General features: G+C 43.1%; 2 protein-coding genes and 1 long non-coding RNA gene across 5 annotated transcripts; all 3 read right to left on the minus strand.

The window, feature by feature from the left end:
* Positions 1–6: 6 nt before the first annotated feature.
* On the minus strand, positions 7–12,410 carry LOC122131837 (ubinuclein-2-like). Of its 2 annotated transcripts, XM_042706527.1 has the most exons (17): positions 11,721–12,410; positions 10,793–10,909; positions 10,483–10,584; positions 10,045–10,176; positions 9,804–9,907; positions 9,110–9,656; positions 4,878–4,948; positions 4,620–4,749; positions 4,374–4,483; positions 4,162–4,272; positions 3,799–3,942; positions 3,612–3,662; positions 3,433–3,475; positions 2,037–3,317; positions 1,454–1,652; positions 699–767; positions 7–445 (listed from the first exon to the last, which is right to left on the minus strand). In XM_042706527.1, exons 1-17 carry the CDS (start codon positions 12,042–12,044, stop codon positions 399–401), a joined length of 3,582 nt encoding a protein of 1,193 aa, XP_042562461.1. In that variant the 5' UTR covers positions 12,045–12,410; the 3' UTR covers positions 7–398. The 2 variants fall into 2 exon arrangements, with proteins under 2 accessions (XP_042562461.1, XP_042562462.1); XM_042706528.1 differs by lacking the exon at positions 699–767.
* A 1,671-nt stretch (positions 12,411–14,081) lies between these two features.
* LOC122131838 (intraflagellar transport protein 56-like) lies at positions 14,082–21,198 on the minus strand. Of its 2 annotated transcripts, XM_042706529.1 has the most exons (19): positions 20,729–21,198; positions 20,231–20,362; positions 20,025–20,117; positions 19,823–19,937; positions 19,670–19,719; positions 19,038–19,183; positions 17,648–17,819; positions 17,203–17,277; positions 16,946–17,048; positions 16,762–16,817; positions 16,346–16,384; positions 16,150–16,203; positions 15,976–16,039; positions 15,808–15,896; positions 15,640–15,723; positions 15,460–15,529; positions 15,242–15,348; positions 14,971–15,104; positions 14,082–14,613 (listed from the first exon to the last, which is right to left on the minus strand). In XM_042706529.1, the coding sequence occupies exons 1-19, from the start codon at positions 20,729–20,731 to the stop codon at positions 14,502–14,504; spliced, it is 1,698 nt and encodes a 565-aa protein (XP_042562463.1). In that variant the 5' UTR covers positions 20,732–21,198; the 3' UTR covers positions 14,082–14,501. The 2 variants fall into 2 exon arrangements, with proteins under 2 accessions (XP_042562463.1, XP_042562464.1); XM_042706530.1 differs by lacking the exon at positions 16,346–16,384.
* A 1,234-nt stretch (positions 21,199–22,432) lies between these two features.
* LOC122131839 lies at positions 22,433–24,943 on the minus strand. Its single transcript, XR_006152142.1, has 3 exons — positions 24,712–24,943; positions 23,587–23,812; positions 22,433–22,940 (listed from the first exon to the last, which is right to left on the minus strand). It is a non-coding gene; the product is annotated as an uncharacterized LOC122131839 (long non-coding RNA).
* Positions 24,944–25,000: the final 57 nt, after the last annotated feature.

Here is a 25,000-nt window from a genome sequence, read left to right on the forward strand (position 1 = left end):
CAAACTGCTTGGCAGACGAAACAAAGAAAAGCTCTTTACAAATCGATGCACACAAGTGCATAAGCATGTACAAACACATTCACTCTCACCAAATTCATTCATTCATCCATCCATCCATCCATCCATCCATCCATCCATCCATCCATCCATCCAACCCTCCCTGTCCACAGTGATACAGGTCTATTTGTGTAAACATTGACAGGTGTTTCGTAATCCATCCGAATTTTTACAAACATTATCATAAACATCAGTATCAAATCAAATTTGTTTTCATTCTTTTTTTTCTCCTTTGCTTAAAAAAAAGTTTCTCTCAATTTGAGCACTGTGTTCAGGAGGCCATGCATATTAATTTGACGACGTCCATTTGGTGGCTTGTTCATCCAAAAGCTTCTGCCACTTCAGAGGGATTTTCTTTTCAGGTCCCCACCCTGGCTTTGAGTGACATCTAGAGAAGGGAAAGAAGAGCAGTCAGGTGGTGGCACACAGTCCCACGGACAAGCCATCATCTGACACAACGGAAGCGTATGGCCACAACGCATCTTGCTAATAATAACACGACACAAAGCGTCAGACATAAAAACCTTCACAAGACGAACAAGAACGCCCACAACACAACAGAAAGAGACACTGAGACCAGAGATGGGTTGGGGTACGGGTGGCAAGCCTGGAAGGTTGGGGGGGTGTGTATGAAGGGTTACCTGGGAAAGCCAGCTGCAAGTGGGGGGGAAGAGCAGCCTGAGACCCTGACTGGAGACTCTTTAACAGATCTGAGAAGAGACAGCAGCGAAGGGGGCGGGGAGGCCGGACGAACAAGGCAATGAGGGGAACAGCAAAGACAGTTTAATGATGGATGAAAATGAGACATCGAAATGAAGATATGGAAGAACGGTATGAACAATTAAAAAGACGGACAGGAACAGAAGAGCACAGTATTGCATGGTAACAATGCGGTACAGTGTACACAGGACAAGGTGAACAGCTGACATAATGAGAGACATGATGAGGGAGGATAATAAAGACTAGGGGTGGCAATCGGAGGAATAAACTGAATACGACTGGATGATATCCAATGATATCAAGAACACTGGACAGATGATTTGCAGTGTATACTGTATATGTACCTGTTACAATCTACCAAGGAACATTCCAGAAATCTAAATCATCCCTGTACATGAACCTGTACTTGGAATTGACGGATCTCATCACTTCATATGGTTTATTATTCTCAGAGCAAGTTTAAGCAATGAGCTTCGCTTAACGAAGTAGATTGTTCCCTACCTCATATGTAAACTATTACAGCACCACAAACATCAGTTTGATAAGGGTGGGGCTGAAGACAGGACAGGACTATTGTATAAATAGTGTTACTTGATCACTGATGCACTGAGGTTAAAGCTTTCATTACTCCTGCAAAAATCAGGATGCTACAATGGTGAGAAATGTGGTGACTCACTCTGTGGCAGGGAGTATCCTGAGCTGCTGATGATGGAGGGGCCTGTGCCCGCTGCACTGGTGACCACGGGTGGGGGCAGGTTGAGCAGAGAAGGGAACTGGAAGGGCAGGGAGACGGGCACCAGGCCTCCCAGCATGCCGAAGCCCAGCGGCAGAGACGGGCCGGCCGAGCCCAGGAGGGCACTGCCTGCCGACGACACCTGCAACAGGTGGGCAAAGGATCACACACACACCCTAAACATGGCCAGAGCTTCCCTGTACACTGTATGATCATGGTGCCCCATATATACTGTGCACCTACACAACACACATTCCGTTATACAATAATTTGAGCTGCAACACTGTGTATTATGATACGTGTGTTATACTACCAACTTAATATACTGGTGAAATCTTTTTCCAATCATATAGTCATGGAACTTAACATGAAGCCTCTTTGATCCATGTCAATAATACATTTACATTTAGTCATTTAGCAGACGCCTTTATCCAATACGCCTTGCAGGTGACACCACCGGATATTACTCTATCATGACATAGAAGTTCAGTCCAGATTTAGCCTGGATTGGTTCACCTGGACTTACCTGTGACAACTGTGGGGAAACAGACGCTGAAGTGACAGATGTGATTGGCTTAGCCACTGCACCTGTCCCTGCAGGCCTCTGCCGCTGTCCGTGACTGGCTAGGCTGGCAGCGCTGGGAGTGGGACTGGCTGCTACTGCTGCTGCTGCCGCTGCCGTGAGTTTAGAGATGGAGGGGGAACTGGTGACCTGAGAGGGGGTCTTCTGCCCTGCCGAGGAGCTGGTGAAATTACTCTGCCCCCTGGGGGCACCTGAGAGAGGGGGGCGGAACGCTGCAGTTTTGGAAAGGGCGGAGGACGCCGAGGTGGAGGAAGGGGAGGACGTGTACTGGTGCACGCCAGGGTGGGTCTGAGAGGGCCGGGCCTGAGGTGCGGCAGAGGGGGAGGATGAGGCGGCGGTCGCCAACGTCGGGGCTGGGGGGCGAGGGGTTAGCATCAGGATGGGGGAGCTGGAGCTGTGGGAGGACTTGGTGAGAGTGGCCTGCATGGGTGTGATGAAGCCTGCCTGCTGGGACTGGACCTGGGACGGAGGGGTGCGAGGCTGAGGAGGAGAGGGGGCCGGAGACGCTCTCATGGAGTCCTGAGGGGGGTGGGATCCCTGCTGTTGGGCTTTGGAGGACAGGTGGTGGGGGGAGGCTAGCGCGTGTTGGCTGCGGGGCTGTGCGGAGGTGCCCAAGACACTGTCCGCAGGGCCACTCTTGCCCAGTTTATTAGAGCCTGGCAAGCCAAAGGCTTTGTGCTGGGGGGGCAAGAGCGGGGAAGCGGTGGGGGGCGGCCTGGGCTTCCCTGCAGCGGCCGTGGGGGACGAGCCGGAGGGGGGAAGGGTGGGCTTGCCGGCCCCGCTGATTGGAGTTCTTTGCGAGTCCATCGCTGAGAGTCTGTGAGCCTGAGCCAACGGGGAGCCCTTCCCCATCCCCAGCCCATCACCATGGGTACCGGCCGTTCTGGAGGAGGACAAGGAAGAGAGGGCAGGAGAAACGGAGTAGGAGGTAGAGACATAGTGCGCACTGGAGACCGGCGTGCCATGGCCCTTCTTGTGGAGGAGGGGGGACGCCTGCTGGGAGGTGGGGACCTGCGGGTCGTTCTGGATGAGGCCCTTGGCAGCGTTGCTCAGCAGGGCCAGCGCCTGGGAGATGGAGTCCAGGGAAGGTGTGGCCAGGTCCTCGTCCAGAGAGTCCGACAGGCAGATGGGCTCCGTCTCGGGCTGGGCGTGCTGACGCACTGTCAACACCAGGGGAGAGGCGGAGTCGGGCAGCGGCGTGGACCTCTGGACCCAACCAACCTCCTGCGGAAGAGGTCACACACACAGAGACACCCATACATAGGATTTATTCTCCATGGAATCGGTCATATGAAACAGTACACTGGATGTGGCGAGAAGTTTGACGATCAAATCTTACCTTGGATTTAGCTTTTGGTGTTGGTGCAATTCTTTTCTTTACTCTGGGAACCAAAACAAAGATAGTGTTTTAATACTAAAAACGTTTGCCTATGCTAATCTTGTCAACCATTATTAGTGGATCAGTGGATCTGCCCAATGGAAAAGCAATATATGTGAAGAACAGTTACTAATACTAACGAGTTGCCAGTGAGGTGACTGTGGGCCATGCGGCTTTCTTTGAACAGCATCCTGGTGGCATAAAAGACACATCAGACATGCCCAAAATCAGCCAGAGAACAATCCAGTAAAATTAACTTGGAGAAGTCGTATGTATATTATGGCATCCAGCGCACACACACACACTAACACACACACTAACACACACCTGGCCTGCATCCAGCCTTTAGGCCACAGTGGTTTGACCTCAGTCTCCATGAAGGCTTTGAGGTAGTCCTCAGCCGAGAGCGAGTTCTGGCCCTCTCGCTCGTAGCAGCCCAGCTTCACCCGCACCAGGTTACACAGCAGGTTCCTACAGAGGTACAGCCACACCATCAACCTTCACACAGCCCAATGGAACCGCCTCATTCACTTCTAAATCATTACATTGGCCAGCTTATGCCGAGTTAGGACCCATGCATTGTTCTGATAATGTTTTTATGGCTGCAATGAATAAATGCATGTATGAATTAAATGCTTGGTGTCTTAGCACTACCACTGTTCATAAGTTATTTGGGGCCCTTCAGCAAACCTGAGTTTGTCGTCCCAGATGAACTTCTTCCTGGGCCCCATCACCCTCTTCCCTGGCTTCTCTTCATCCTCCTCCTCGGAGCCATTCTTTTCTCCTTCTCCAGGCTGCTGCCTGTTCGCCAAAACACAAATGCACATTTCCTTCATGGTAAACAGAGCGATGGAATAACAGCAGTGGCTGTGATGGAACGGTGCTGAAGTGAAATGCCTTACTTAAGTGCAACCCTTGCCATGCAGTCCATGTTGTATCTTGCGATCTGTTCGGGCATGACGCTGCACACAGCCAGCTTCAGCTTCAGCAGAGGGTTGCGCAGCCTGTCATCCTGTGTGTGTGTGTGTGGAGAGAAAGTGGTGTCAGTACAGTGTTACTATTTCCAGCATTACAAATCAGAGATGTCCTCCTATATGATATGCACATATATGTAATGATTAGGACCCTTTCTGCCGTAAAACACACACCTGAATGTTGAGGCTGAGTTTCTTCAAGCGCTTCAGTAGGGCCTCCTTGTTGCAGGGCACAAAGGCTTCCAGATGAGAGTAGATTGCAGAGCGAGCTTCAGCTGGCTGCTCCTGGACCTGCAGCTCAATACTAGGGCAGGGAGGAGAGGAGAGGAGAGGAGAGGAGAGGAGAGGAGAGGAGAGGAGGAGGGTTAGACAATGCTTCACTGTTTCCATTGTAGAGAACATAGACTAGAACATCAAAGAGAATAGACTCACTCTAGCAAAATGTTGTTCATGTCCAGAGTGAAGAACTTCTTCCGGCCTTCCTCATCGAACTGCCGTGATGCCTGACAGAGTAAAGACACAAACATAAGCCAGTCAGATCAGAAAACTCAAAATAGGCATGTTAAGGATTCTATGGAAAACTGTGACATGCAAATACCGAAAATGTCAATGTACAGAGAACTGCTAACAAATACACTGCCAGTCATAAATAATTGCTTTGTTCGACGATAACTACAGGTGCTTTAAAACAAAAAGAAAGCAAACACAGAGCAGCGCAAAATATGATATTGCGATTCTTCACACTTTACGACACTGTGAGTATTGCGACTGGACTCTGCAATATACTGGGACTTATTTCTTCCATTTACTAGGTTTCGTATACTGAGTGTCTCTCCAGCAATCTTAGTGCCGTAAATTTGTTCTCGACTGACTGACTTCCTTCCTTCCTTTCAAATTTCCACTGTGAGGCAGAAGAATGAGGTCTTGTGCCATCTTGTGGACTTCAGAAGCAATGTTATCAAAGTAAACGTATGAACTAAAATGAAATTAAAATCATAATATTAAATACATAAATATTGTGATGTGTGGCACCGGTGTTTCAATATAATATATCCCTTTACTACACTGTATCAATTCTTTCTACCACCTCCACTACATACACGCTTTCATAAAGAGGTTCTAGAAATGTGAACTGTCAAACTGCCCGACGTAGCCGTCATTGCTGTGGTCAGACAATCCTTACGGGTCCCTCATAACCTGAACTACATCACATACTTTCGACCATCTTGCAGGAATACTAGACACTAACCATCAAATGAAAGTGGACACAGAGGCATCAGATAGGGTGACCACCAGTAATCATATCCAGCAGATGAACCCATGACACTTGCTCTGGCAAAATGCTATGCTCTCTTGCTCCATGGAATCTTCTTGTCCTCCCTAATTCTGTCTCCGATTCCGCCTCCCTTCAGGAGAGCATGTTTTCCTCTGACTCTTTCCTCCATTCAACAACAGTGCCTGTCTGAATTGCCTTCCTTTACAAATGCTTATTTCCCCAGACTTAGTCTAGACTTCTGGACACCCTAGGTTTGTTACTACACAGTCTGATCTATCACCAATAATATAACTAATACTTGCACATCTGACGCATTCACCGCTGTGTTAAACTATATTGAGCATACATGACCTCCCTACGCCTTCGCACATCACTGCAAGCCTTGGCATGGCATTGTATGGTTCCGTTACAACACCACCACCACCACCACCACTTTCAGCCCCTTGCAACAGAGGAAGTGGTTTGAGGTTTGATGTTTTTCTACTTTCAGCGATCACACAACAAAAAAAATCAAAGCTAGTTAACAGATAGACGTCTATGTGCATCATATGCACACAATTCTTTTTGACTGCCAGTGCAAAATATTTTATTGTATTGTGTAGAACAGTAACTTACTTTACATACCAATACTTAAATAAATCATCCTCATATCAGATGACGCATAGGCTACTCTCTCTGAACTGATGCACACATCCAGTGCCTCCACTTCAGTCTTCCTCCTCTTCACTTTTTCTTATTCTTCCTCCCTTGATCTAGATGTCCCTCCCTCATGCCCCTTCTCCCTATCCCTCCTCTCTCTACCGCTCTCTTCTGATCCTCTCTGTTCTCTGTTCTCCTCCTCCTCCTCCTCTCTTTCCCTTTCTGCCTACTGCCAACCTTCTGCAAGAGAAAGGGTCACTCAATGTGTGTTTGTTCAGACCAACGCCCTTTCTGTAGCCCCAGCCAGGCAGTGCTGCCGGTCTGGAGGAGGGCCAGCTGTCTGCCCCGGGCATCTGTGCTCCGCTGTGGGGTGCAGTGACTCAGAGGCCTGCCTGTGGGATGGCTGGCAGCTCTGGGGTGACATAGATGAACACATTGCAGGATGTGCTTAAAAGTGCAGTGTGGTGGATTTAGGGGGCTCTGTTAGCAAAACATTTTGTATTAGTGTATAATCACCAGTGTTTTCGTTAGCTTAGAATGAGCCCTTTCATATCGACATGGGAGCAGGTAATCTTCCCCGGCGGTCGCCATGTAGCCCACAGTAACCCAAAACAGACAACACTGACTCTTGCTGGTTCTGGCTAACCATTTTGTGAGGTGAGAAATTTGAGAACCTAAATTTTGACAAATGGATGATCATTCTTATCATTTACCACAAGAAAAAGCAAAGGAAGCGTGAATCCTTGTTGTTAAAGATGCGAAAATATGAAAACTAAATTTAATCTGAACAGGCGACGGCAGAAAACAAGGATAAACACCTTGGTGTGGCCACAACAAACGACCGAGCCAACCAACAAACAAGACTAAAACTAATATCACAAGTGTGCAGCCTCACAAGTGTGCACCCTCACAAGGTCCAATAATCTATTTGGTTTAGTGTGACAATACTGATACCCACCTTTAACTGAACCTCTCAAAGACCGAAATCCTCATAAAACCCACTCAGTCCGAACACACCAACAGTGTCCAGATTGGTTCCATACCCCTACTTCATTAAAGGTCACTAGAACCTGAGGGTCATGTAGAAAAGTTTGGGAGAAAGTTTTACGTCAGGCTTAGAGATCATGTGTCTAAGAAACATGACATCTGCTTGGGGTTGCACAAAGGAGCTGCCACTAAGGAGCTCACTATACATGCTGCCACTTGGGGACATCATTAGAGAACACAATGTATGTTTCCATAGTTGTGCGGATGATACGCAACTGTACATCTCGGCTGAACCAAATTATCCTGCAGCTATGAACTACATTACTACCCGTCTTTTGGAGATAAATAAGTGGATGAGCAATAATTTCTTAAAGTTAAATGAGGACAAAACTGAGATCCTACTAGTCAGCCCTAAAGCAAAAAGAGAAATGCTGTTTAATAATCTGGGGAAATGAACTCCCTGGATTAAATCTGAGGTTACTAGTCTTGGTGTTATTTTAGATTCAGATCGAAGATTCAGGTCCACATTAACAAGGTGACGCAAACATAATCTTTCCACCTTAAAATAAGTACTACCATTTAGAAATCAAAAAGATGCTGAAAAACTGATTCATGCCTTTGTTTCAAGCCGGCTCGATTATTGTAATGCAATTCTAACTGGCCTCCCAAAAAAAAAAAAACTGAGACTTCAGCTCATTCAACAAACTTCCTTGTCAAATACTTGCCTTCAAGAACACTGCGATCATGTAATGCTGGTTTATTGGAGGTTCCCAGCAACGGCCGTAAGAAAATCGGGGACACAGTCTTTGTCAACTACGCCCATAAGCTATGGAACATACTGCCTATAGATATCAGGGAAGCCAGCTAGCTAAACATTTTTTAAGAGAAAACTAAAAACGTATCTCATCACCTAAGCCTTTAACTAGCTACGACTTCGCACTATATATATATATATATATATATATATATATATATATTTAGAAACATTTTTTTTAATGTGTTTTACTTTGATCTTCATCGTGATATAACGTGATATTAAGGGGTTAGATAAAGTATATCTCTGCAGAGTTTTATTTTCTATCTTATGTTTTTTTTATCTTAAATCTTTATGCACTCTATCCCTGTTTTTATGTTTTATATTTATTTGATGTCTATTTATATGTGGATCACTGTGCATGTAATTTCTTTGTGCACCTAATTTCTTTGCTGTTTCAGCTGCATTGTTTTGTTTTAAAGGTGCTATAAAAATAAAGTTTATTATTATTATTATTATTATTATGATGTAGGACCACCAACTAAGCTAACTTTTGTTTCTTTCACTTTTCAGTTTGTGTCAAATTTCCTTTTGATGTGGATCCTGAAACTTGCAAATGCCTTTAACTGCCTACTTCTATCTGGCACTGGTGTCTGGTGAAGACAACAACTTTGTCCTCTTACGCACTTCCTTACAAGTCATTTTGGATAAGCGGATCTCTCAAATGAATTGTATTGTTGCCCAAGTCAGGTTTTACTACTTGACTATAGCTACTGCCTTACATCTTCTGATTTGGTTGGTGTTTTCATAATATAATGAATGCAAATCTTACTGAAATAGGCTATGCATTAAAAATGTTTCAGCAGGTGCAGCAACAGGCACGAGATGAAAATCTTTAGAAAGTCCTCTAAAGAAATAACATGGCAAGCGTTTCATTCCCCTTTAAGGACTCGAAGGCTACAGACAATCCCTCTAACCAGGGACTGTGATCAGGAGCTGTGTTCTTACCGCACGCAAGTCCTCGATGCGTTTGATGAGGGGACCAGGCAGCCCACTGGGCAGCGGAGGGGGGGTGAGGAGTCCTTTCTGCACTCGTCCGGTCACGGCCACTCCCAAACCTCCAGCCTTCTGACCTGCTGGTGCCAGGTTTCCATTCTCCCCTTGCTGCCTGGGGCTCCCGGGCTGGGGCGAGTCCAGCAGGCCAAAGTCCAGGTCCCCCATCAGGTCCTGCAGCATGTCATTGTCGCTGGTGCCACCCAGCAGTGACATCACTGCTGGGTCAGCAGTCAGGTCAGCCATGTTTAAGTCGCTGCCAGTGGTGATGGCAGAGACGGACTGGGGGTGGGAGTTGAACATGCCTGGTGGGCACTGGACAGCGCTTGGCGTGTTGGCACTAGCCGGCCCCCGTGGCGGCTTGATGGTGGACGGCTGCTTCTTGCGCATATCCTCCTTCTCGCGTGCGAAGCGGCGTAGCATAGCAGCCAGGTTCAGAGAGTCCTTCATCAGCTTCTTACGCTGCTTCTTCTTCTTCTCTGGACGGTTCAGGGCCAACACCCTTCAGGTAAAAGTGGGTGGGGGTACAGGGAAGGAAGGAGAGAAACCAGTAATAAGATGTCTCTTAAAACACAAAAATTCAAAGGATTGCATACAACCTAAGAAAGGGTTGTCTGATATCATGTTGGTATTCCTTGTTTATACTCACCCTGACTTTGGCACTCTGATCTTTCTAGGTTTCTTCTCCTCTAAATTGCCATCTTGCTTTTTTCGTCTTTTCTTGATCACTCTCTCCTCACCATCTTTTGTCTTCTGCCGAGGCAAAAAGATTCAAAATAGAGTTGAACAAAGAACGCACTGTCAGATCATTTCAAATTGGCCTTAAAATACATGGGTGGATCAACTCAACATTAACAACAATAATCAATTTTGCTTCAATGCAGACTCACTTTAAGGTGATTCCCAACTTTTCCTCCTTCCTCACCCTCGGAGTCAGAAGCAGCTCGAAACTGCAGTGTACCCGTGTTGATGTAGAAACCACCCAGTTTAGTGGTCAAGGAGGCTGGAACTAGCTCATCATACTTGACAGATGGAAAGATACAGTAATATTATTCACTTAAGACAGGCATGCAGTACTTTAAATGAACTGCAAAAAAAAGGAAGGCAGTTCTTTAGGAAAATGGTGGGAGCCTATAGTCGTATGTGGTAAACGTCCAAATCTCTTTTTATGAAAAAATTCAGGAAAATGGACACAAGTCTGAGAGTGTGTACGTGTGTTCGCAACGGTCAGTCTGTGTCAGACGTATTCCAGAGCACAGAGCATTTCTAAATTACCAAAAAGACTGACTAATGAGCTGTAAATAATATTGCAGTTTGAAACTACTCACAGCCTCTGAATTATCTATGAATGGGTCTGTGTCGTCGTAGCCATATCCAATGTCCACAAGGTCCTGGATCCTATCTTTCCTCTTCTTCTTGTTTAGGTTTCCCTGTTGAATGTATGACCCGAGACACCAGTCAGTTCAGGACTTTCACTGACGACCTTAACTATGACTACAGCATAGGGAAGGAAACTTCCCCAAACTATTAATGAATGCTAGAGCTGGGATTAATCTATCGGGCTTAACAATATCCCCAATTTTAAAAGGACCACCACATGTACATCAAACTCTAACTGACAAAAATGTATGCACTTACATATTTGTTTTCAAACTTTTTGGCCATTGCTTCCACCTGCTGTCTCTCTTTCGCCTCATCACCAAAGGGATCATTGGGATCAAAGCTAGGAGTCAATACTTGAGGAGTCTTCTTTACCTGTAAATTAATGATGTGAGAGAAAGAGAAAAAAATATGTATAAACATAATTTTATATCAACATAGAGCCATGTTGTAACATTTCTATGAAATGGGTTTGACAGGTTTTAGTACAATGGATCATTTTTTTTATTTTAACGTTTCGTTAAACTCAACACATAAGCAAGTTAATCTAAAGAAGGGCATATTGAAACGGCAAAGCACTTGTCATTCCCTTTACCACTGTCCACCATTACACCGAAGAGAGAACACTGAAGATAATGGAAACATTTGCAAGCAAGACATTTTATTAGCAAGCCAACTACCGATGCATAGTAAGAATACTAGCAAAACATGTAGCCGAAAGTAATACGGCATTATCATGCCAATTGCATAGCAAAAGTACTATGGTCACGTTTGACGTTCAGAATAAAAGCCAAATGGGACTAAATAAATATTCCTATCACTTTTAGAGAAAGTGTAAAGGAAGGTTGCCATGTGTGCACTATTTAAATTATTTTGAGCGGACTTGAACTTGACGGTAGAAATGTCAACACTGACGTAACGTTAGCTCACGTTAGCTACACCACGTTGCCTGACGTGCATTGTTTTTGTCGCAGATGCAACACAAGACAAACGGTCAACTTTACCTATTACTTCCATCGTAAGAGATCAAGTTACCGAAACACATCCCGACCCGACTAAAATATATAATTTCCTAGATACAGAGATTAATGCACCTCTTACAAATCCTAGGCGCTATGTGGCCTGTGCCTTCAAAAAGACGTGCACAAACAGGCAACCCGAAGTTCCTATGGTTTTTGACACTCACCTGAGTTGCTTGGACTAGCTCGCTGTAGTTGAATTCTGCAGATCCCTTTTCACTAGGCTCAGACAAGGAGATATTTAAACGCACCGTGACTGTCTTGGGTTCTCCAGAAGTTCCATCAGTAACGTTAACATTTCCTTCTATGTTACCGAACAAGCTGCTGCCGCCACCACCCCCTGGCCCGGTTCCTGCACTTCCAACCCCTCCATTCTTCCCATGGCTTGTATCGTTTTCGTCCTCCCGGCGTCGTTTCTTGGCTGGTTCCGAGGCTGGTGTAGTGTTAAAGGTAGCGAGAGTGACGAAAGGTACCTTTCGCTGTTCGGCCATTTGATGCTGACCGGCTATTGCTCCCTCGCTCAAAACAAAGTAGAGCGAGACTACACTGCACAACTAGCTAGCTATCCGGCTAGTAATTGAGCTAAAACAGTTAGCTAGCTAGCTATTAGTCGACATCCACTTTACCAGTTAGCTACATAAAACATAAACGTATTCTGTCGGTAATAAGACGACGAGAAATCGCCCGCGCCTCCCTCTCTACTTCAGAATGTGGTAACGGAGAAGAATTGGGATAAAGAAGGGTCCATGAAATTATAAGCTAGCTAAAATACTACAGCATCTTTGAAGGAGGCCATTTTATATATCAGTAAGTGGATTTATCTATTCAGTACAAGTCACTGGGCTGGGCGTGCGCAATGAAGAAAAAGCGGAAAAAGCTTCATAGAGATATGATAATATCCAATGGCTGAGTTTCCTCCTTTTTCTTCGCCCGCCTACTTTACAATATAGCGCGAAACGAGGTGGAGCTGTTTCCGTGCATTTCAGCGTGTATCTGACCTGAAAGGAGGTACATTGTAGCCTTTTATGACATGTTTTAGTTTTGTTGTTCGTCAAGGGTCTGCTTCATTACATTTTTGAAAATATATAATTTAAGAATTATGGCTTCAAGCCCGGAAAAAAAATGTAATGACCCATACATTAATTTCATGGAGTCATGAGGCCAATGTGTTCACAGTAGTAAGTGTAGGTCAATGGTGTTCATTTTTGCAAGGATAATGCAAATAATACATTTTTCATAAGATGTAACACATATGTGTGATGTGATGTGATAATAAGCTTCTGATATAAAGATATCATTTTACCCCTTTAGTTGGTGAGAGAAAACAGTGTAAGCACGTCAGTCCATAAATAGGATAACACCAATCAACTTACATACAGTTGGTGGAGATTTTTTGGTCAGACACAGACACTTCATCTGCTTGATCCAATACCATCAGCAGAATCTGAAAAACTAGGAGTAGAAGGATATGATGTGTTCAACAGAGTCAATTACAATATATAACCATTAGCCTGCCACTGAAAGATCAGTAGTAATTATCTCTAGGCCAGTGATTCTCAAATTGATTCCTTTTTGCTCCAAAGGCCAACCTGTGTCCAAGGAAATATTCCAGTCCCCCCACAGGAGACGTGATAACCTGTCTGCCTTTCATCATTGCAACTCCATTTGGACACACTCAACGGTCTAATGCAGTTAGTAAAATAATTTCTTATCATCTCAAGGCCCCCCTTGCAGTTTCCTGAGGCACTCTTGTGGGCCCCGGCCCCCCTGTTGGGAAATACTGCTCTAGGCCTATGTCTGTTCTGTTCCCTTGAAGGGTGTCTTCTCAATACTCATAATGGGAGGTCTAATATTCTGTAAAACTAGATGTACTGCATAGTGGTGCATAATATGGCCTCAAAGTGAGAGAATAAGCAATAATTAAGTGAAACTTAAGTGAAAATAAAAACAGTATTGAAAAATATAGGTCTATAAAAAGAGTAATATATCTTTATATGGACATGTAATTTAACCCAGTATAGACTGACACATCTGATGCAATCCAATGTTATTTAACCTTTTGACAAAATACAAAAAAAAACAGGAGTGAGAAAATGTAGCCAATGTTTTCAGTCAGTTGCTGTGCCCCCTATGAACGACATTTCACACAATCTGGCAATAATTTAAGGAATGTGGTAGTGATGCAGCATGTCAAATCTATTGGCTAGAGAAGCACCAGATTTGTGCACTGAACATTACTCAGAAGGTGGCGCTACTCCACAAACGAGTCGTAATAAGCTAGGGTCATGCACGTCCTAGAGGCCAACTTGCCATAAAAATGTAATTTGTGGTGAGATCGTTGTTGAGCTATTGCCCCAAAAGTGCTCTGAGCCTACCCCACTTCAGGGGGCGCTGGCACGAAAAGACACGCCTGCCTAGGGACACAAACCTTAATTTCCGTATCAGCCATGTTGGGCTACAATCATGGCAAGTAACATGTGGATTGGAGAAGTCAACATATATGATATCATCGACCAACAATTGATGAGGTGAAAAAAAAAAAAAAAAATGACGCACTATATGATCGTCCTGTGGTGCATTGGCTATCATGAAATAGCCACATACAAAACCACATACTTCTGTTTCACCTGTAATTATCACTTAATACATTATAATAAACAATATAAAAAATGTACTGGACAGGAAACAAACAAATAATATATTTGTCTCAATATATCTTACAACAATGTATCTTTTATTATACAAATTATTCACACTATACTACTTTAAAGATGCATATATGTGTGTCAAAACACATTTGAAACCATCACAGATTTGCACAATATCACAATGGTCAAACGTTGTGTTGAACAATGCAGACAGGCACTTTGGGAAATCATTTGACTATTTGGAAGACACTGGTGTGTCTCTGCCAAGGCACACAGTTCAGATTAATAAATAAAGCCGTCTCACAGAGACACCCTGTTGTCCTTGGCCCACTTCTTCAGGATCCTGATGATGTACTCCACCTGTGGGTTCCCTGTGTTTCTCAACAAGGGCAGGACTTCCCTCAATGTTTCTCTGCAGAAATAAAAAGCAACTGTAAGGACAAGGCCAATGTGAGTTTAAGTAGGCCTTCCTAACTGGAGTACACAGCAGGTCACCCAGGCAAACGGAAAAGGAGGTCAAGTAAGATTGCTGCGGTCAACCATGTCATGTCACCCATGCTTCACTCTCACTGACAGTCACTGTAGACATAATATTGCTTCATATTTGCATAAAATCAATCCTTTTTTGCATCATGGTTCTACCTATGTGTCTGCCTGCCTTTTTTGTGACTCTTAATGTGTACAGACAGTTAGATGACATTTCTCTGTACTGACTCAAGCCTTTTGTCATGCTGACTGTGTTCCAATTATGGCCACAAGAAGCTGGTACCTTGGCTCTCGACCCGCCAGAATAAGCTGGAAGATCCCCACACATGCACCTCTCTTGCCCTCCCAGAACTCTGGGCTTGGATCTAAACGTTCCAGGACATCGAATGCCTTTGCTGCATAGTAGAACTGTCCCATCTGAAAACAGGATGGAGAGGAACCAGAATAAGAACCTGAAAGTGGTTAAGCTCTTCAAATGGGCGGGAAAGGATGTAATGCTGACCTTATAACAGTAATTTGCAACAAGCTGAAGTAGGAAAAGATCTAATGCTGACCTTATAACAGTCATTGGCAAGAAGCTGCAGTAGGCTGAAGGAATCTGCTGACGTCTCCATCTTAAGGTAGAGCTCCCAGGCGAGTCGCGGCCTCTGGTTCATAATGTCTGTATTGTTATGGTGAGAAATCAAGTTTTTTTAATTTTTTATGTTTGTTTGTTTTAATGTAACATAATACAGTTCCACAAAGACAGAACACTGACTGATAAATAACTTACAGCAACGTGCCAGCCAGCTCAAGTACACATAGTCATTCTTTATCCTCTCACTCTGGATCAACAGGAAAATCTTACAAAGAGAAACGTTTAAAAAGGTTGCGAAAATGGCATGATACAACACAAATGAAAATATGCCGAACATTAGTGAAAAAGTTGAATCTTTGGAAAAGTTCCTTATACCTCCTCTGCTTCTTTGAAGTTGCCCACAGCAGCCTTTGCTTGGCCATAGTTGAAATTGAAGGTATCATCATTGTAGAAGTAGCTCTGCACAGTGAAAGAAATTCTAAAGGAAGAATTCTAAATTGTGTTCAGCAGAGTATTTCAATTAACTTCTGAATTTTCTCTGACCTTGATAGAGTTGAGGTAGATGAGCACGTCCTCAAATTGCCGGAGCAGGAAAAAACAAGACGACATGCACTGCCTGCCAGGAATTGTGTCTGAAGAGGAACAGGACATGTTATTGTCTTGGTGTGGATGCACAAGGTTACAGGACCTCCTCCAGAGTGCTAGACTTACCACACTCACTTGCGGAGCCTCCGACCAGCTGAAAGAACTGCTGTGCGATCTTCAAGTGATCCCTCTAGGATGCAGTGAATCATGTCCACAGAGGATGAATCATACTCTTACAGCCTGCATTTTATAATAACAGCCTGAATTTCAATAGAAAAAATTATTCACTGCTACACTCACCGATCCCACTTCTTGACCGAGAGCTGCATGTACCACCCCCTTTAATATGTATTCCTGCAAATGATGTTAGCAGAATTAGTCCACTGGTGAGTGATGCCATCTGTTGACATTGTGCCTACCACTGCACTCTCCCTGACATTGAATGGGGATGGGACACAGTGAGAATCAAATATACTCATGTGTGTCACACACTTACTGTACGCTGATGTATATTAAGCCTAACACTGCCTTCAGCCTGAGAAGGAAGGGACAGAGAGAGAGAGAGAGAGAGAGAGGGACAGAGATAGAGGGAAGAGTGAAGCGGTTACTACACAAACTGACTCAACTGATTTCAATTCTCTTCAAGAGAAATACTCCCAGACATCACTCCAAACTTGCACCAGGGAACCACCCCGTCTTATAACACATGCACATTCATCAGGACAGTTTTTCAACCCTCACGTACACCTAATATCCCAACATGCATTTCTCTTCGATCACACCACAAGTAAGCAAGTAAACACTTATACCATGCAAAGTGTTCACAGTCTGGATGAGGTTTTATTTCTCTCCCATAACTGATAGTAATAGGAAATTGGCAATGGGGATTAAATGCAGGACATGTTTGCAAACCTGTGGCTGGGTGGGCTCCATGTCTTTGGTGAGATTGTAGGCCTCCTGAACATCATCTAAAATTAGAGCAAGAAAACAGAACTGTGAATTAGCACTCAGCTTTCAGAAATCAGGAAGCTTCCTGTGAGCCAAACACTGAGTGAAAGGCTATCTGGACTGGGAAGTTTGGTCAGAGAGGGCCCACCTTGTCTGAGGTAATAGATGACCAGATTGAGTCTGGCCTCAACAATCACATCAACAAGAGGAGGAAGCACCTGCAGAGCCCCTTCCCCATTCCGGAACACCACCTGGAGATAACAGAAGTGTTTTTATATAGGAAAGGATTGAAAGTAGAGATAATTTATTGCTATCTGAAGTCCATTTGATGGGAACGAACTTCTGGTAGCCACATTCAACAAATAAATTAAAAATAAATAAAACATTTTGCTGTGGCTCTCTCACCAAATTGTGTCTGATCAACTCCTTGGCAAATTCAAAAGCGGAGGAAGATATGTCAATCAGGTTCTTCAGTTCTGCCTGGACAACACAATAGGGACATGTTCAGAGTACGCTAAAGACCTGCCTGACGTAAGATGGATGTCTGTTCATTTGCTGACACTGTTATGCAAAGTGACCTCCACATGCTGTCAGGTACATTAGCCAGACACAAATGGCTCAAATCAAAGAGCCTCTCAATACACAAAAAAGCAACAACAACCATGTCAGTACTACATACTCTGCTGGTGCCAAAATTCCATTTCATGCAGTTTAAGAGCGAGTACAGAGTTCACCAGAAGAGAAATAAGCTGTTTTACAACTTGTGCATATGATACTGCACATAAATATATAAATCCATTATGATAACTTCCATATAATAAAGAATGTTATTGATAGAGACAGATTTTACCTCAGCTGCCTTGCCATTATAGAGCCTGAAGTGGTTGCAGGCCTTGAGGTTGAGGGCAGTTGTCGAGTCTGGAACTTTCTGCAAGTATACTGCCAAGACCTCCTGGGAGACGTCGTAGTAGTCCAACTTGTAGTAACACAGAGCTACATACACGTTCAGGGCGAGGAAGTCCCTAGACCAGTAAGACAGTAATTTAGTTAGTCTCCTGAAAAGCAAAGGGCAACTCTCAGTAATCTCAGTAGTCTCTCTAGAGGACTAACAAGAGCTCCATGGATAATGTCTTTGTTAGGGTTTACTACCTCTGAAACACTGATCTATAACGATGCATCTGATGGCCTAGAATGCCTGTCATCTAGCTTTGCCTCTATGGCCACATTCTTTCTGAGTGATAAGTCAATTAAACACTTGCCTCCATAGTGTTTCTATACCTCAATGAGGTTGCAAAAGTAATATGACCCTTATAGTCAATGATCTAAACATATTGTAAGGCTATTCATTAAATGGCGCTCCAGTATCCAATCATTAACATGGCCCTCAAGGTTCCACTGTAGGCCCATTGATGTCAACTCGTTTATCTGGTCAATATACCTTATAAATTTAAACTTCCCCTAACAGTCATTCAACACACAGATATTTATCCTCATAACCTAATGCCCACAGGTCTATCTGCTCCCTGTCTGACTACATACTGTAGATGACTTAGACTATTATATTATTGTATTTCAGTACAAACGATAAATAAATAAAATGTCTCTATTGTCCAATGTCTGTTTTGTAATAGGACTGATGTGTGATTCTATGGAGATCACACATCAATAAAAACATCAAATAAAAGTCTTAAGGATTGTTGAAGCTGATTTATGTTTGAATTAAATGTGTCATGTGGATCACACTGTTATATTTTAGTTCTTTCTGCTTCATATTGGAGTTTTTTATTTCAGTTCATCATTTTTTTTATTGCGCATTTTTCTAGTCTCCTGTTGTTGTAAATGTGGTAACTTGTATTTTTATTATTATTACCTGCTCTCTCAGTCTCACCTGCATAGGAAGCCATTATTGTCCTCTTTGACACGCTTCATCTTCTCTCTGTCCCAATACATGGATGAGGAAACTATCCTCATTACTTGCCCTCTCTCAATCGAATCAAAAGTCTCAATCTCTTAAATCGCTGAGAGTAGAGCAGGTTGCCTATACTGAGTTGCCCATTCTTTTGTCATGTTCACTCATTCTATGTCAGATTCACTAATTTAAGAGGAATCTCTACTCATTTAGAAAACAGTCTTTCAGACCACGGGTCTGAATTCTTTCGAAATTCTTAACAAAGTTATGCTTTTGATGTGTTCAGGTGTGTGAGGCATACTACAGAGAGAGACAGAGTCAGAGAGCTCACCTGTTCTGCAGTAGGATGCGCTTGTAGATATCAATTGCCTCCTGGTAGTGTGAGCGCATGTAGTGGATGGAGGCCAAGCTGAGCTGGTCTTCAGTCACGTCCTCCAGTTTCTGGTGGAAGCCCATCAGCCTTTTCTCATCACTGAACTGCATGGCAAAGATGACAGAGATGGACAACATGGCAGATAAAAGAAAAAAAATTACATGGGCTTTCTCCTGCCATACAAGCCAGCAAACAGCGTAACTAGAAACTAGTGCTGTCAGTTTAACGCGTTATTAACGGCGTTAACGCAAACCCATTTTAACGGCGTATTTTTTTTTATCGCGAGATTAACGCGATTTAAAAAATTAATTTATATATTTTTTTATTTACATTATTTTTGGCCTCGCAAACTGTGTAGTAGGCTAACGTTACGGTTTGAGTGAATGGTGAGCGCGATACGGCGAAATGGATGTTGGTTTTCAATAAAATAAAACATTTGCATAAAGCAAGCCAATCCACTTTTCCATGTTGATAAGGGCATTAAAATTAAAATGAAAAGTAAAAACACATGGAAACTACACTACAACGTAAGAGCACCGACTGGACAGAGACAGAGACAGGGTTTGACCAAATACAAAAGTAAGCCAGACCTTGTGTGCCAAGTGGAATAGAAGCCGATTCTGAAGCTGACTCCTGGGAGCTACAAGGGCAAAGAGAGCAAGATGAACAGACTCTAGCTGACAAGCAACTACAGGTCATTTCAGAAGGCAGGGACAGTAAGAGTCTCCAAGTGGATGACATACCTTTATTGGCTGCCTCTTCTGCCTCTTTGTAGAAACCCAGAAAGAAGAGGGTGCATGCCAAATACACCCATATATCTGGACGGCAGTCTGGCTTCTCCGTTAAAGCCTTGTACTCCTAGAGAGGGACATACATGTGGCTCACCGTTATCAGAGAAAAAAAACAAAAACAAGGTTTCCACAATGTTAAATTGTAAATCCAGACCTGCATTGCTCGTTTGTGGTCACCCAGGTGAAAAGCACAGTATGCCAACCACAGGTCTGCATCCTCCCCTCGCTCTCCAATGCTACGTTGAAACTGATCATGTCCACAAAGATAATAAATACAGATTATTACTTGGGCTCCACCAGCTACTGCTGTAGATAGATTGTGGCATTGCATGAATTAACTGCATGAAGTACGTGAATTACTTCAAGTAATGTGGTGGCTCCAACATAGTCTCTTTGACTGAGATAATCTTCCACTAATGGGGATCCTTTTCCTTTGCTTCTCTTGTTGACTTGAGCATCTCCACCGATAGCTGGCTTAACCCTAGAGAGAATCTAGAAGGGAAAAAAATCAGGTACACAGAAAACCTGTTAGCTAAAGTAGCAAAACACTAAGGAAAATAAGGCAGAAACCCGGCAGCAAGTTAGATAGTTCGATATCTATTGCTAATCTGTTCAAGTTAACTTTCAGCCATTCAACCAAGTTCTAAGCAACCCCGTCTATTTCATCAACAGTAAGGTTAGATTAAGTCAACGAAAAAGTGTTAGCTACCTAGATAGATATTTAAGGTACATTTCAAATTACAGCGATAGTTGATAGCCTGCACCCTAACCAGCAAAGTTTTCCAACGTTAGCTAACGTTAAGATAGCGATATGATAACTTAACAATAAGGTCAGGCAAATTTAGATTTAACACTTACCATTACCCAGAACTTGTATTTGTCTAATACGGGGGTACGGGTCGGTGATATTCAGAAGGACCAACAGCTTACATGTATTATAGTGATAATTATGCTGTTCATAACAAATAATGATAATGTCACTGCTTTAGCTGTTTTGTTGACAGCATGGTAAGGTCTCTTAGCAACCGTTTCGTTTGCAACGGCTTAGATGTTCGACTGGAAACAGGGACAAAAAACGTATGTTCCTACCCTTTTCCCCCAGTATGATCGTTTTGAATATGATTTTTGTCTGGAAAAATACACTGTAAATATCACTGTAGTTTACTGTCTAACCTCTTTCCTGACCTATAACTGAAAATGGGCGAACAGGTATGTAGATGATGCCTTCAACTTAGCTGTGCACTTTATCGTACAAGAGCAGGATGGTCCCAACACTTATGCCCCCTTTCAACACCATTATTTCTGACCTTCTTCTGGACAAACTCTGGTAGCTCAATATCCCCCTATCTCTCTGCTACTGGATCCACAACTTCTTGTCTAACAGGAAACAGTATGACAGGGTGGTTGACCACATTTCTGACCCTCTGTGCCTCTGCACTAGTGCTCCACAGGGCTGTGTGTGCTCTCTCCCCCTCTCTACTCGTTTTACACTAATGGCTGCACTTCTAACAATGATTCTGCTCAACTTATGACATCTGCAGATGACGCCACCCTGGTCAGTCTCATCTCAAATAATGATGAGTCCTAGTAGCGTTAAGAAGTAACACGGCTGGTGGTGTGGTGCAAACAAACAACCCGGAGCTTAACACACAGAAAACTGATGAGATGATGAGAAACTGAGAGATGACCATTGATTTCAGAAAGAAACCCACCCAACTGCCTCCACTGGAAATACACAGCTCTGCAGAGCAGTTTTTCAATTCCAGGGCATCACAATCCAGCAGGATCTCAGATGGGACAGACTCTAATGACTTGGACCAACCTCCATCTCCACATCTTCTTTCCTCAGGCCACAATCCTCCTAGACAAAGACCATTCTGCCATTCCTCTGCTTTAAAGTACTGCACAAGCCTACCGTTGTCAGAGCACTTGTGCATTTTATCTTGTTGCATCACACATTCTTTGGCCAGCAGCTTTGCTTGTGTATTGTCTTTTTATTTTATGTTTTATATAGGAGCCTATATCTCTTTTAATCTCTTTTATTCTGACTTGACCTTATGTTATTTTCTGTTGACACCTACACCAAGAGAAATTCCTGGTACTCCCCGTACTTGGCGAAGAAAAGATTCTGATTCTGATATGAAAATACAGCATAAACTTCTCCTGTAGTGTAAACTCAAGCTATCCACGCAAAATATCACTTTGTAAGGCAGATAACCAACACGGACATTGCACAGCATAACACACAAACAGACTGATAGACAGTCACACACACTACATCCGAAACAAAAGGAAGATATGAGCTGCATTATTATAGAACAGAACATTTACAAACCAATAGAACAATTGAGCTACCCAGTCTCTTGTTATGCAGCATGCCGGAAGTTTCTCTACCCAACACGCTACAATATGCTCCCTTTTGCCTTCACTGTCACCATTTCTGAATAGATTCAGGTTGGGAGTTGTAATGGTATTACAACTGTACTCAGTGCTTTGTTTTGTGGTTTCCACAAATCTAACAACAGCAATCTTTCACAACATAACTCAGACATTAAACTTGGCAATTGTTGGCAATTTATTATTTTAATTTTTCATTACAAACGTATCTTTTCTCAATCAAAAATTCACACAATTATATAACATTTCCATTCAGACATGTTTGGCAGACATTTTTATCGGATGCAACTCGCTCCACTCAAGTGAGGAATAATAACGAGCCGATTCTGAAAGAAAATTTTGCAGGACCAGAAGGACCAGTGGCAGAATGGCACCACAGACATATCTGCAACAGAAACATACTACAAGCTCTGTTGCTACAGTAATTAAGGAAGGACAATTCAGTTGACAATACAGCAACATCATTTACAACCTTACGTCAATGAAAGTAAGAACATATTCTGATACACTTCATTTTTAGTCTTATTTCACAAGTCTAATGAAAATGAAACAGCTTGGAGTCTGCTGATGAGCCAGCTGTCTCCATTCTTAACCTCAATGACAGTCCCAGGAGCACCACACTTCTCCTATGGGACGTTCTTCTCTGCACCAACTTGTTGCTCTTCATTTGAACCTGTCCAGTGGATTAAAGAAGATTGGTCGGTCATGTTAGGCATACATAAAAGGCTAATTTCCTTCGAAAGATGGTAATGGTAATATCATAAGATCAGCAACCACCTGGCAATGCCAAGGTATATTCACTGCACTCGTTGTCGTCTGGAAACATTCACTATGATTCCAATGGGGGTAGTCTATCTGTCAAAAAGTTATACTGAGGACTACTATAGCTGATTTGTAGTCTGGTAGCATAAGGTAATGAGATCAATATCATCACGATAAGACAAATTAGTAAATAGAAATAATGTCATGTGGATGCACCATGGGCAAATTGAAACCGTAATCATTACCATATAACAATTGGGGAATGATTCATGGATTTATTAATGACTGTTGCAAAGTTCCGCCACAAATAATCCTCTCATCAAAGAGAAAGATGTGGAGCAGAATCCCTGCTATGCTGTAGCACACGTCCTACACCTAGCATAGCATGGGCAAGCCAACGCCAGGCTCTAACTGTGTGCAACCTTACATAGTGTGTAATAGGGGTGGGAATTGCCACAGAGGTGATGAAACAATACTATCACAATATTTGCGCCATGATACAATATTATTATTACGTTATTACATTTTACGATACAGTAAGTATTGTGGTTACGAACCATTGTGATTTCTTTCTCCCACACTGAGTCTCCATTCTTAACCTCAATGACAGTCGCAGGAGCACCACACTTCTCCTATGGGACGTTCTTCTCTGCACCAACTTGCTGCTCTTCTTTTGAACACTATTTCTCCCACACTGGGAGTCTCTGCAACCATCTTGGCACTGTACATTTATTTTCTGACTTCCTTTCCAATCTGCACCAACTTGCTGCTCTTCATTTGAACCTGTCCAGTGGATTAAAGAAGGTTGGTCGGTCATGTTAGGCATACATAAAAGACTAATTTCCTTCAAAAGATGGTAATGGTAATATCATAAGATCAGCAACCACCTGGCACTGCCCAGGTATATTCCCTGCAGTCGTTGTCGTCAGGAAACATTCACTATGATTCCAATTGGGGTAGGGGTATAGAGCATAAATCCATTTTATATTTAAAGTGATTAAAGCAGCTTGTAACATGAAAGGACATTTGCTGCTCTATCATATTTTCTTTCAGGAAAGGATTATGCAACTTTTGGTCAGTTTCAAGACTTTACTCAGATAATGTTTGAGAAGACCAATACTGTAACTGGCTTACAGTTAAAAGTATTTCTTCTTTCTCACCTAAACCACTCCTCACAACTGATGGTGAGTCTATCTGTCAAAAATCTTCTCTTTAAAGTATTTTCCATAACAGTTATACTGAGGACTACTATATCAGATTGGAGTCTGGTAGAATAAGGCAATGAGATCCATACCATCAAGATAAGACAAATTAGTAAATAGAAATAATGTCATGAAATGTGGATGCACCATGGGCAAATTGAAACAGTAATCATTACCATAAAACAATTGGGGAATGATTTATGTATGACTGTTGCAAAGTTCCGCCACAAATAATCCTCTCATCAAAGAGAAAGATGTGGAGCAGAATCCCTGCTATGCTGTAGCACACGTCCTACACCTAGCATAGCATGGGCAAGCCAACGCCAGGCTCTAACTGTGTGCAACCTTACATAGTGTGTAATAGGGGTGGGAATTGCCATAGAGGCGACGAAACGATACTATCACAATATTTGGGCCATGATACAATATTATTATTACGTTATAACATTTTACGACACAGTAAGTATTGTGATTACGAACCATTGTGATTTCTTTCTCCCACACTGAGTCTCCATTCTTAAACTCAATGACAGTCGCAGTAGCACCACACTTCTCCTATGGGACATTCTTCTCTGCACCAACTTGTTGCTCTTCATTTGAACCTGTCCAGTGGAGTAAGGAAGGTTGGTCGGTCATGTTAGGCATACTGTACATAAAAGACTCATATCCTTGGAAGATAGTAATGGTAAGCGTAATATCATAAGATCAGCAACCACCTGGCACTGCCAAGGTATATTCCCTGCACTCGTTGTCGTCAGGAAACATTCAC

Source organism: Clupea harengus, unplaced genomic scaffold (assembly GCF_900700415.2).
Source record: "Clupea harengus unplaced genomic scaffold, Ch_v2.0.2, whole genome shotgun sequence".
In the NCBI taxonomy this organism is placed as follows: Eukaryota; Metazoa; Chordata; class Actinopteri; order Clupeiformes; family Clupeidae; genus Clupea; species Clupea harengus.

What these genes read in the sequence shown, in the direction of transcription:
- LOC122131837 (XM_042706527.1), bottom strand. Translation starts at nt 12,044, where the DNA reads ATGGCCGAACAGCGAAAGGTACCTTTCGTCACTCTCGCTACCTTTAAC. An exon ending in AAAGGCTGGATGCAGGCCAG is followed by an intron (nt 3,663 to 3,798) that starts GTGTGTGTTAGT and finishes TTATGCCACCAG; the next exon opens with GATGCTGTTCAAAGAAAGCC. An exon ending in AGGATACTCCCTGCCACAGA is followed by an intron (nt 768 to 1,453) that starts GTGAGTCACCAC and finishes GTCTCTTCTCAG; the next exon opens with ATCTGTTAAAGAGTCTCCAG.
- LOC122131838 (XM_042706529.1), bottom strand. An exon ending in AGGCTCCGCAAGTGAGTGTG is followed by an intron (nt 15,897 to 15,975) that starts GTAAGTCTAGCA and finishes GTTCCTCTTCAG; the next exon opens with ACACAATTCCTGGCAGGCAG. An exon ending in TTGCCAATGACTGTTATAAG is followed by an intron (nt 15,105 to 15,241) that starts GTCAGCATTAGA and finishes TCCTGTTTTCAG; the next exon opens with ATGGGACAGTTCTACTATGC.